Source organism: Rattus rattus, chromosome 1, assembly GCF_011064425.1.
Source record: "Rattus rattus isolate New Zealand chromosome 1, Rrattus_CSIRO_v1, whole genome shotgun sequence".
Lineage (NCBI taxonomy): Eukaryota > Metazoa > Chordata > Mammalia > Rodentia > Muridae > Rattus > Rattus rattus.
Window position 1 is genome coordinate 252137354 of NC_046154.1, and position 13327 is coordinate 252150680.

At 51.5% G+C, this 13327-nt stretch overlaps 1 protein-coding gene across 1 annotated transcript; it reads right to left on the reverse strand.

The window, feature by feature from the left end:
- Positions 1-5794: 5794 nt before the first annotated feature.
- On the reverse strand, positions 5795-10284 carry LOC116914299 (cytochrome P450 2D1). The gene is made up of 9 exons (XM_032918544.1): positions 10047-10284; positions 8858-9029; positions 8454-8606; positions 8203-8363; positions 7397-7573; positions 7073-7214; positions 6685-6872; positions 6164-6305; positions 5795-6063 (listed from the first exon to the last, which is right to left on the reverse strand). The coding sequence occupies exons 1-9, from the start codon at positions 10233-10235 to the stop codon at positions 5873-5875; spliced, it is 1515 nt and encodes a 504-aa protein (XP_032774435.1). The 5' UTR covers positions 10236-10284; the 3' UTR covers positions 5795-5872.
- Between the last annotated feature and the right edge of the window lie 3043 nt (positions 10285-13327).

Sequence of the window (13327 nt, forward strand, 5' to 3'; positions counted from 1 at the left end):
GTCTCCCTTTCTCTCTGTCTCTTTTTCTGTTTTGTTTATGTTTACCCATGCATGTTTGTATATGTGAATGTGAATGTGTGTGTATGTGTGTGTATGTATGTGTGTGTTTGTGTGCATTTTGTGTATGTTTACGTAAGCATTTTTGTATATGTGAATGTGAATGTGTGAGTATGTATCTTGTGTCCGTGTGTATGAGTGTCCTTGTGTGTGTGTGTCCATGTGTGTGTGTTTATACCCATGCATGTTTGTATATGTGAATGTGAATGTGTGCGTATGTGTGTGTGTATGTATGTGTGTGTTTGTGTGCATTTTGTGTATGTTTACGTATGCATTTTTGTATATGTGAATGTGAATGTGTGAGTATGTGTCTTGTGTCCGTGTGTATGAGTGTCCTTGTGTGTGTGTGTCCATGTGTGTGTGTTTATGTGTGTCCATGGGTGTATGAGTGTGTGTATGTGAATGTGTGTGTGTACATGTGTGTGTCCATGTGTGTCCGTGTGCGTCCATGTGCGTGTGTTCATGTTTGTGTGTGTATGTTTCCATGTGTGTGTGTCCATATGTGTATGTTTATACATGTATATTTGTGTGTATGTATTGCTTATCGTCATACCTTGGTCCTCATAGATCCTGGAAAAATGTTCTTCACTGAGTTTCATCCCCAGCCTGACGATGCCTACCACTGTCCCCTCTTACATTTTCAGTGCAGCAAAGGAATCACAGTAGATGGGACACCCCAGCTGTGACCTTGTCAGAGCAAGAAAAATATTCTGGGACATCTTAGCCTCTCAGCCCACATGGAGAAACTCTGGTTCACTGAGATGGGAGGGAGACCATAGAACACACAGTACCAAGAGATTCAGGCGGCCACACGCCCTCCTTCTGCTCAGGGTCCTGACTGTCTCGGTGTAGTAGACCTCACAGCAGGTCAAGACCACCTCTCTGAAAGGATCATAAGGGAACTGGGACCTCTATGGCTGCTGTCCTGATCAAATAGACTGAACACTGCTGTCTCATCCCCCTTCACCTCCTGGACTTTGATCCCCCAAGACTTTTGCCCTAGAAATTTCCAGTGGCTGCCACAAAAACATTGCTAAGCCTCTCCCCTCTTGGGGACCCGGATCCCTGTCTGACTTGTGGCTCAACCCCCACTATTTGCCCCTTTGGACACCATAACCCCAGTTATCATCCACCACTAAGTCCCTCACCTTGTACACGCTGTATGGCATGTTACTGGGGTCCACCTGCAGCAGGTTGCCCAGCACAGGCCACGGCACAGGGCCTGGAGGGTAGCAAGAAGTCCAGCGCTGGCGCCGGTGCATCAGGTCCACCAGTAATATGAAGATGACTGTGAATATGGCCATGGGCCACAGGCCAGTCCCATTCAGCAGCTCCATGGCTGCCCCGCTGCTGCCCAGGCTCCCAAAGAGCAATGACCAACACTCAATATAGCACCTAGGATCAGGGAGTCCCAAGCTTGGAGCCTGTCCCCTTATAAAGGAGAGCCAGGGTTGTCCTTTGTCCTCTGCCTCCAGGGCCAATCCTGTGTTTTGTTTGGCTAAGTGTAGGGAGGGGTCGGTGAGGTTCAGTTTACCAGAGCTGAGCGTTGTGATTCTGTTGGGCTGAGCATGGTAGGCAGACGTCCACGGGAACCCTGCTTCAAGATGGATGGTCTGATCACTGCCTGTGGAACAATCGTCTGGTATGCTACCCACGAAGAGCCGAGGGAGCTTGAGAACATTGCCTTAGAGGGGAATGAGACCTTCTAGACCTTAATGGAGCTCTTGGTCAGCAGGACATGAGGGGTGACTGTCATCCAGTCCCTGGCTTTCCTGGGTGTGTGTGCAGTGGGAGGATGTCTCCTGCCTTGAGGAAAAGAGGGTGGAGCACCTACAGGCAAGGGAAGGGCAGTGGGGGAAGGGCAGGTAGAGCTCCTATGGCAGAGGAAGGGCCAGGGGAGAGGGAAGCCCTAGTCCCTGTGGGTGAGTGAGGCCCAGTGTGGCAGGGCAGCTGGAGCATGCGCCATCTTCAGTACACATCTGTGGTCATCCAGTTGGTCAGCAGCAAGACGCAAACATGGGATTTCTCAGACCCAGTGTGAGGGAGCTTAGAAATGGTCTGAGGATCTTTTTTTTTTTTAAATATTTTATTTATTTATTATATATGAGTACATTGTAGCTGTCTTCAGACACACCAGAAGAGGGCATTGGATCTCATTACAGATGGTTGTGAGCCACCATGTGGTTGCTGGGATTTGAACTCAGGACCTGAGGAAGAACAGTCGTTGCTCTTAACCACTGAGCCATCTCTCCAGCCCCATGATCTGAGAATCTTGAGGAGTCCCTAAGTTGGTCCAGGATGTCACATGCTGGCCTCTGAGTCTCATTCGCCCTCTGTTTCATGGTGGGTTAGTCTCTCCTGACAACAGTCTTCCACATGGGGAGAGGTAAGGTAACTGCAAAAGAAATCGGACAACTTGAGGTGAACGCAAACAATATAACACAACAACCACAAAATGGACCATCAAGTCTCCTGCCCATCCAAAAGGTTAGCGGTGTGACTAGCATGCTCCCAACCCTGGGTTCAACCCATAGCCCAGGAAAACACATGCACAGAAAAACAAGCAGAAGAAACAACTGGACTGGATCCGGTCTGGCGTCTCTGTGTTCCTATTGCTGGGATCCCACACAACCCGGGGAGAAAAGGGTTTGTTTCATCTTAGAGTTTATAATGCCATCCCTTAGGGGAGACTGGGCCTGGGACCTAAGGCAGCAACCAATACAGAGACCAGGGAGGACTGCTGGATGATCGCTGGTCAGTCTTGTTTCTTATATCATTCCTGACTACCTGCCCACCCATGGTGGTCACCCACAGGACGCTGTGCCCTCCCACAGCACCCATCAATCAAGAAAATGAATGCACCACAGGCCAGACTGCTGGGGGCATCTTCTCAACCTTGCGTCTCTCTTCCCAGAGGACTCTAGCTGTGTCCTGCTGATAGGACTGGCACAAGCAGAGACAGCAGGCGGGGTGTGTGTGTGTGTGTGTGTGTGTGTGTGTGTGTGTGTGTGTGCACGCGTGAGTGCTTATGACAGTTTACAAGGACATTAAGAAGAGGACCCCTCGGTGGATTATCTGGGAGGAGTTGGGGGAGCAAAGGAATAGTCAAAATACATCATACAGGAAACCATTTATTTAGCCAGAGGGTGGTGGTGTGTGTCTTTAATTCCAGCACTCGGGAGGCATAGGTACGCAGATCTGAGTTTGAGGCTGGCTTGGTCTACAGAGTGAGTTCTAAAACAGCCATGGCTACACAGCAAAATTCTGTCTAAAAAAAACAACAAAACAAAACAAATAAATAATAAGACCCCCTACACCCATACAATTCCTTCAAAAGCAGAGAGGGGAGAAAAGCCCCACGGCTGTTTGTGTCAATGATGCGGCCCAATGGTAAAGTGTTTGTTTATAGCACTTTTAAGGCCAGGTGTTGAAGGCTGCCTGTCCATTTATTTGGGTCTCAGCCCCATGGGCAGGCACAGGATGGCTTCTTTCCCATTCAAGGTTAATCAGATGCCAGGGCAGGACCATGCAGGAGCAGGGGAAAGGGATTCTCAAACCCTGCCTGTTCCTCCTTTGTGCCAGGGCTGCATTCTCTGCCCTCTTGTGGCTACTGAGAGACAGCTCAGCCCATAGGACTGACCTTCACTACCCACAGCATCCCTGGATGATGGACTGGGACCCTAGAACCTGGAAAAGTGGTGACATCTGTAGTGTGGCTGCTGGGCAGGGCTGTGGAGCGTGCACCCTCTTGGTTCTATTGGCGGGATGTCAGAATGTAGAGCGGTTTTGGAAAGCAGTAGAGAAGATCCAAAACACGCAGAACAAAGTAAGGAGAAAAACCTACAAAGGAACAGTGGATCTAAGTAAGGACAGTAAGGAGCCATAGTGCGTGCTCCAGGAAAGCTGCTTCTGACACCATATCCAGGGGACAGCGGGGAGGGGCTGCAGACATGGTCCAGGGAGTAGAGGTCTCACTGGGGAGGCACAAAGGCCTGAGTTCAGATCCTAGCACCTATGCACACCTTGGTTTGTTGCTGTGTGAGAGTAACCACAGCACTGGGGGCAGGGACTAGAGCATCCTGGGAACTCATGCTCGTGTGCATGCAGACACACACACACACACACACACACACACACACACACACACACCCATACACACACACCAAACATGCAGGCACACATGTTGGCACACACAGATAGACACATATATACATACATAGACACACACAGATATACCCACATACAGACACATGCAGAAACACATACAGAGATGGACACACACACATAACACATGCACACACAGAGACAGACACTTGATCACACAGATACAATATGCATGTGGAAACATGCATATCCACACATGCACACACAGACATATGTATACATGCATGGATTCATAGCATATATACATGCCAATGCACACAAACATATATCACACGAACACACACACATGCCTACATGCAAACTTACCTATGCCACACATATATGCCTACATAATACACATACTAACACACACACAAATACACTCTTGGGTATGGTGCACTTGAGTGTTCTGACTGAGAGTATAGAAGGCCCTGAGATCGATCCCCAACACCAAAGGAAATCCACTGGTAACGCTGGTGAATATTAGTGATGCCTGACTGAAATAAAACAAAACGACGCTCAGACGAACAAATCAAGCTGCCTGGTGTGGCAGGGAGTGTAGCCATGGCCATAGAGCAACCTCAGCTGGGGGAGCTCTGTCTGCACATTCCAGGACAAGGGCCTGAGTCCTGTCAGGCTGAGGGAGACCTTGCCTGAGAGCCAGGACACACTGACAGCAGTGTCTCTGCACAGCTGGGGCTGAGGGCCATGTGGCACCATTTACACTTGTGACAGGGGTTGGGCAAGTGGACCCCTGGTTACCTGAGTGTGACTTGGAGCTTGTGGAGACAGGGTAGCCATTTGGGTGATCCATCTCTGTGGCACCAAAAAAGCCCCTGGACAGTGAGGCTCACTGAGGTTCCGTGTGGGACGTGTCCTCAGCCTGAGTCACACTGGTGACTGGGAGTCCAACCCTCTGACACATCTGACAGACAGCTGTGAGTGTGCAGACACCCTGAGCTCTGCTGTCACTTTGCCTGCTGCTGCTTTTCTTCTGTTATTTCTCTGCAGTCACCACTGTGAGGACAGCAGCCTTCCTGTCCCTGGGAGCCTTTCCAGGCACTCATGGCACCACAGGGTCTTGGGGACCACCATGTCATGTCTGCAGACAGGAGCAATGCTGAGTCTTAGTGGAAGCCTGTTATATCTGTCCTTGAGACCCCTGGAGACCTGACCTCTGCCTGCAGTCTGTCACCACCCTGGTCACCAATGGCAGGCCTTGGCGGGTAACACAGGGTAAGTTGTTCCTCCTGACACAGCCTACCTTTTCATTTTCTTCCTTGCTCCTCCCTTTCTCCCTCCCTCCTTCCTGTCTGTCTTCTTTGCACTTCCTCTTCATAGCTCTGGTTTGGTTTCACCAGGCTGTCCTTGCTGTATAACCCAGGCTGACCTAGGCCTTGCTGTATATCCCAGGAAAGATCCACATACACGATCCTCCTGATTTGGGCTCTTGAGTGCTGAACCTGCAGCCTGTGCCCGTGGACCAGGCTCAGCACACGGCACAGCACTCACGTTGTCCCTTAGAGAGGAATGAGGCTGGTGGCAAAGGTTGGTTGGAGGCGGTTGTCTGAGACCCAGCAGAGACAGGGCTGGGTTGAAGCAGAAAACAGCAGCAGCCTCAAGACTGGTTTATTAAACGTGGCTCAGCTTGCCCTGTAGAGCTGGACTGGAATTAGTGTCCTTGCTCCCGTACCACAGCACAGAGTTGGTAGGGCAAGGGGGCAACTGGAAAAGCGAAGAAGCCATGGGTGCTGGGCCAGGGCTGTCCGGCGGGCACGGAGAAGCTGAAGCGCTGCAGGAGGCAGGTGAAGAAGAGGAAGAGCTCCATGCGGGCCAGGGGCTCCCCCAGGCATGCTCTGCGGCCTGTGGTGGGACAGGGGCTCAGTCAGTCTGGAGCCTGATTGGAGCTCCACCCTCCCAGCCACCCTGGGAATAGACAGGGAGTCAGGCCCCCCAGAGGTACCTGCTGAGAATGGCATGAAGGCCTCATGCTTCACAAAGTTGCCCTGGGCATCCAGGAAGTGTTCTGGATGGAAGCGGAGGGGCTTCTCCCAGACGGTCTCATCCTTCAGCACGGAGGACAGGTTGATGATGAGGGTCGTCCCCTGGCAGAAGGCACAGGGCATGAAGATGGACAGGGGTGGCACTGCCGAGACCCTGGTGCCCAGGATCACACGCATAACTTCTTTCCTGCACACACTGGGTTCCCTCATTCAACCTCAACCACAGAGCCTCCCAGCACCTTGGAGGGCTCTGTAACAGATCTCCCATGGGTGGTCACCCTGGCCACTATCTCTATGTGCAGCACTGCATGTTTCCTTTGGACATTTTCATTTGACAATTCTCTTTGTTTGAAGACTCCATGGCTGCAGCCTGCATGCACTCTGGTCTTGTGAGCACATTAGGAATAGGATGTAGTGGTCTTGAGCTCCTGTCCTTGTTTGATAGTGGATCTTGATGGAATTGTGACAGGTTCATGCCTACCTTGGGGATGACGAAGTCCTGCACTTCAATGTCACAACTCGTGATGCGTGGCAAATTCAATGGAGCAACGTCCCCAAAGCGCTGTACCTCATGGATGACAGCATTGGTGTAGGGCATGTGGGCCTGGTCTGTCATCTCTGGACACCGCACCTGCCCTATGACCTCATCAATCTCTTGTTGGACTCTGCCTGGAGGGACAGCATCTCCTCAGTGAAACAGTCACTGGCGACTTCCATGTTTAACAACCATGTTAAGGGCTGAGTCCATGAGAGAAAGATACCAGTGAGCAGCACTGGAGTTTGGGTTAAGTTAGCTCTGGGAGCCACAAGGGTCTCAAGTCATCTGGAGAGTGTGCCTCTACCTCCCTCCCAGCCCCAGCCAGGCTCACGCTGCACATCCGGGTATAGAATCATGAGCAGTAGGGCCCAGTACAGCGTGGTCGAGGTGGTCACCATCCCTGCCGTGAACAGGTCAACCACCACCATGCGTAGGTTCTCATCATTAAAGCTGCTCTCAGGATTCCCCTTGGCCTGGCCAGGCAGAAAGGATGGGCTCAGTAGGGAGAGCAAGTCCCACCATGGCCTCCCAATGTCCCCAGGCAGCCCAGGGGCTGAGTCACTTGGTGATACACAAGACCCCATCCTTCTGGCCTCACAGCTCACAGGACCTCAGCCCCTGGCCCCTGGCTCCATTTCCTTGGGCTGCCAATCACCTTCTCCACCTCAGCCAGGAAGGCATCAGTCAGATTTCGGGGTGGCTGGGCAGGGTCCCAGGTGGTCCTGTTCTCAGCCAGCAGGTTATCCAGTAAGGCCATGAAGGTCTTCTGACCTTGGAAGACCTTGTCAGCCAGCCCTGGGATGTGCAGCAGTGTTGGGAACGTGTTGAGAACCTGTGAGAGACACAGACGGACGTCTCAGAGCTTCCTCTTCACAAAATCAGTTATTAGTGAATCATGACCATGTATGGGGCTCATGCGCCGGGGTGTGTGGGAACAAGTGATAGGACAATGTGTAGAGTCCATTGTCTCTATCCTACATGGGTCCCTGACATCAAACTCGGGTGGCAGGCTTGCTTGCCCGGATCCTTCCCCACTCACCATTTGGTTGGCCTCTCGGTGCTAGGGATGCTGGGTATTCACCTGGACCAGGCTCAGGTGCCAGCCTCCTTCCCAGAGCCTGTTTGTTCCCACCCATCACCTGCCTCCTCCTCAACTGTTAAATTTGCAAGCGCCACCTACAGGCTCTCACAGCCCCAGGTGAATAGAAGGACTATTCTACCCTAGGGACAACTGCAGACTTTGCGTCTCCCAGGCAAAAAGAGGGCCCAGTGTGTTCTCTCCCTTTCTGGAAATCCTGATCTTGATTCACTTCTCCACTCCTGTCATCCAACAGTTGTCAACGGGCCTGTCCTCCTGTAGTTCACTCCCAGAAGGCCTCCCCCACAGCCCTGGCGCACAGCTTCCTCCAGCGAAGAATGATGGCACACAAGTGGCTCTGTAGGCTGCCCTGAACCTCCCACCTCAGGAATAAAACCAGAGACTTCTGTCAAACTTTCTTCCACTAGTGTCAGCATCCTGATGAGGTAAGGGTCTTCATATTCAAAGCGACGGGCAAAAATGAGAGATGCAATCACATTACACAAGGCTTTGTTCAGCATGGCCTTGGGACTGATGGACCGCCCTGGGAGTGGAGATGGAGTGGAGATACAAGCAAATCAATGGTCTGCCCATATCTCCCTGTGCCCAACGGCATTCCTCACCCATCACCCACCAGCCTGGGCAGTGAAGGCATCACAGAGGTGGCCGGCCTCCTTGGTCACCCACTCCTCCAGGGATTTCTTGCCCATGCCAAAGGTGCGCAGGGTGGACACAGAGAATCGCCTCTGCTCTCGCCACTCAGGCCCGTAAGGTGCAAGGATCACACCTGCAAACACATCTGTGTGTGAACAACGATGCCGAGCTATGCTGCCTCCTGCTCTCCCCAGTTCTCTTCTCTGGTCCGTTCTGGCCATGAGCTAACCCAATCCAGCACATGCCTTCTGGGCTGTCGTCCTCGACTTCAGTGACTTTTCCTTGAGTTTCTTGATCACATTCCCACCCATACTCATGCCCCATGCTTCCTCTGCTCCTTGCCATATCTCTGAAACGATCTCCACCCTCACCATGGCCTTTCACCTTGGGATCTGGGCTTCACACCCAGGAACTTAAAGATGGGCACTGGAGGGCGGTCAGCAGTGTCCTCTCCATGAGTCACCAGCACTTCCTGCACCGCTTTCAGTCTGTTGACAATGACCATGGGCTTCCAACCCATCTGCAGGCTGAACACGTCACCATAGTGGTGTTGAAGCTGAAGTAGAGGGACAGAGCACATAGGTAGGGGAGGTCCTCACAGATCATAGAACCAGGCTCAGTGCACAACCATTGTCAAAGTGTGAGTGTGCACAGGCAGTCTCTCTCTCTCTCTCTTTCTTTCTCTCTCCCTCTCTCTCTCTGTTTTGTGTTTGTATATGTGAACGTGAATGTATGTGTGTGTGCGTGTTTTGTGTATATTTACCCATGCATGTTTGTATATGTGAATGTGAATGTGTGTGTATATGTGTGTGGGTGCATTTTGTGTGTGCTTACCCATGCTTGTTTGTATATATGAATGTGAATGTGTGTGTACGTGTGTGTGTTCATGTTTGTGTGTGTGTGTTTCCATGTGTGTGTGTCCATATGTGTATGTTTATACATGTATATTTGTGTTTATGTATTGGTTATCGTCATACCTTGGTCCTCATAGATCCTGGAAAAGTGTTCTTCACTGAGTTTCATCCCCAGCCTGAGGATGACTACCACTGTGGCCTCTTACCTTTTAAGTGCAGCAAAGGAATCACAGTAGATGGGACACCCCAGCTGTGACCTTGCTAGAGCAAGAAAAATATTCTGGGACATCTTAGCCTCTCAGCCCACATGGAGAAACTCTGGGTCACTGAGATGGGCAGGGAGACCATAGAACACACAGTACCAAGAGATTCAGGCAGCCACATGCCCTCCCTCTGCTCAGAGTCCTGACTGACATGGTGTAGTAGACCTCACAGCAGGTCAAGACCACCTCTCTGAAAGGATCATAAGGGAACTGGGACCTCTATGGCTGCTGTCCTGATCAAATAGACTAAACACTGCTGTCTCATCCCCCTTCACCCCCTGGACTTTGATCCCCCTGAGACTTTGCCCTAGAAAGTTCCAGTGGCTGCCACAAAAACATTGCTAAGCCTTACCCAACTTGGGGACCTGGATCCCTGTCTGACTTGTGGCTCAACCCCCACTATTTGCCACTTTGGACACCATAACCCCAGTCACCATCCACCACTAAGTTTCTCACCTTGTACAGGCTGTATGGCATGTTACTGAGGTCCACCTGCAGCAGGTTGCCCAGCACAGGCCACGGCACAGGGCCTGGAGGGTAGCGAGAAGTCCAGCGCTGGCGCCGGTGCATCAGGTCCACCAGTAATATGAAGATGACTGTGAATATGGCCATGGGCCACAGGCCAGTCCCAGCCAGCAGCTCCATGGCTGCCCCGCTGCTGCCCAGGCTCCCAAAGCCAAATGACCAACACTCAATATAGCACCTAGGATCAGGGAGTCCCAAGCTTGGAGCCTGTCCACTTATAAAGGAGAGCCAGGGTTGTCCTTTGTCCTCTGCCTCCAGTGCCAATCCTGTGTTTTGTTTGGTCAAGTGTAGGGAGGGGCCAGAGAGGTTCAGTTCCTACGGAGCTGAGCATTGTTATTCTTTTGGGCTGAGCACGGTAGGCAGGTGTCCAGTGGACCCCTGCTTCAAGATGGATGGTCTGATCACTGCCTGTGGAACAATCGTCTGGTATGCTACCCACGCAGAGCCGAGGGAGCTTGAGAACATTGCCTTAGAGGGGAATGAGACCTTCTAGACCTTAATGGAGCTCTTGGTCAGCAGGACATGAGGGGTGACTGTCATCCAGTCCCTGGCTTTCCTGGGTGTGTGTGCAGTGGGAGGATGTCTCCTGCCTTGAGGAAAAGAGGGTGGAGCACCTATAGGCAAGGGAAGGGCAGTGGGGGAAGGGCAGGTAGAGCTCCTATGGCAGAGGAAGGGCCAGGGGAGAGCGAAGCCCTAGTCCCTGTGGGTGAGTGAGGCCCAGTGTGGCAGGGCAGCTGGAGCATGCGCCATCTTCAGTACACATCTGTGGTCATCCAGTTGGTCAGCAGCAAGACGCACAACATGGGATTTCTCAGACCCAGTGTGAGGGAGCTTAGAAATGGTCTGAGGATCTTTTTTTTTTTTTTTACTATTTTATTTATTTATTATATATAAGTACATTGTAGCTGTCTTCAGACACACCAGAAGAGGGCATTGGATCTCATTACAGATGGTTGTGAGCCACCATGTGGTTGCTGGGATTTGAACTCAGGACCTCGGGAAGAACAGTCGGTGCTCTTAACCACTGAGCCATCTCTCCAGCCCCATGATCTGAAAATCTTGAGGAGTCCCTAAGTTGGTCCAGGATGTCACATGCTGGCCTCTGAGTCTTATTCGCCCTCTATTTCATGGTGGGTTAGTCTCTCCTGGCAACAGTCTTCCACATGGGGAGAGGTAAGGTAACTGCAAAAGAAATCGGACAACTTGAGGTGAGTGCAAACAATATAACACAACAACCACAAAATGGACCATCAAGTCTCCTGCCCATCCAAAAGGTTAGCGGTGTGACTAGCATGCGCCCAACCCTGGGTTCAACCCATAGGCCAAGAAAAACACATGCACAGAAAAGCCAGAAGAAGAAACAACTGGACTGGATCCGGTCTGGCGTCTCTGTGTTTCTATTGTTGGGATCCCACACAACCCGGGGAGAAAAGGGTTTGTTTCATCTTAGAGTTTATAATGCCATCCCTTAGGGGAGACAGGGCCTGGGACCTAAGGCAGCAACCAATGCAGAGACCAGGGAGGACTGCTGGATGATCGCTGGTCAGTCTTGTTTCTTATATCATTCCTGACTACCTGCCCACCCATGGTGGTCACCCACAGGAGGCTGTGCCCTCCCACAGCACCCATCAATCAAGAAAATGAATGCACCACAGGCCAGACTGCTGGTGGCATCTTCTCCACCTTGCATCTCTCTTTCCAGAGGACTCTAGCTGTGTCCTGCTGATAGGACTGGAACAAGCAGAGACAGCAGGCGGTGTGTGTGTGTGTGTGTGTGTGTGTGTGTGTGTGTGTGTGTGTGTATTTGTGTGCGTGCGTGCGCATGTGCATGCAGACATATATATACACACACATACATACACACACACACCAAACATGCAGGCACACATGTTGGCACACACAGATAGACACATATATACATACATGAACACACACAGATACACCCACACAGAGTCACATGCAGAAACACTATAAACATAGATGGACACACACACATAACTCACGCACATACAGATACTGATACACACAGACAGACTCTTGATCACACAGATACAATACGCATATGGACACATGGATATTCACACATGTACACACAGACATATGTATACATACATGGATTCATAACATATACACATGCCAATGCACACAAACTTACACAACACATACACACACACATGCCCACACACACATGTACCTATGCCACACATATATGCCTACATAATACACGCATGAACACACACACAAATACACTCTTGGGTACGGTGCACTTGAGTGTTCTGACTGAGAGTACAGAAGGCCCTGAGATCGATCCCCAACACCACAGGAAATCCAATGGTAACGCTGGTGAATATTAGTGATGCCTGACTGAAATAAAACAAAACGACGCTCAGACGAACGCATCAAGCTGCCTGGTGTGGCAGGGAGTGTGGCCAGGGCCGTAGAGCAACCTCAGCTGGGGGAGCTCTGTCTGCACATTCCAGGACAAGGGCCTGAGTCCTGTCAGGCTGAGGGAGACCTTGCCTGAGAGCCAGGACACGCTGACAGCAGTGTCTCTGCACAGCTGGGGCTGAGGGCCGTGTGGCACCATTTACACCTGCAACAGGGGGTTGGGCAAGTGGATCCCTGGTTCCCTGAGTGTGACTTCAGTTTGTGGAGACAGGGGAGCCATGGGGTGCTCATCTCTGTGGCACCCACCAAGCCCCTGGACAGTGAGGCTCACTGAGGTCCCCTGTGAGACGTGTCCTCAGCCTGAGTCACACTGGTGACTGGGAGTCCAACCCTCTGACACATCTGACAGACAGCTGGGAGTGTGCAGACACCCTGAGCTCTGCTGTCACTTTGCCTGCTGCTGCTTTGCTTCTGTTATTTCTCTGCAGTCACCACTGTGACGACAGCAGCCTTCCTCACCCTGGGAGCCTTTCCAGGCACTCATGGCACCACAGGGTCTTGGGGACCACCATGTCATGTCTGCAGACAGGAGCAGTGCTGAGTCTTAGTGGAAGCCTGTTATATCTGTCCTTGAGACCCATGGAGACCTGACCTCTGCCTGCAGTCTGTCACCAACCCCATTACCCCGGAAGGATCTTTATGGATGGCACATGGTCAGCTGCCAATCCTGAACATCAGTGTCTTCCTTCCTTTCTTTTCTTTCCAGCACCCCTGCTCTCTGGCTCCTCTGCTCTCTGTTCCTTCTTACTTAGTTTTTCCTTTAT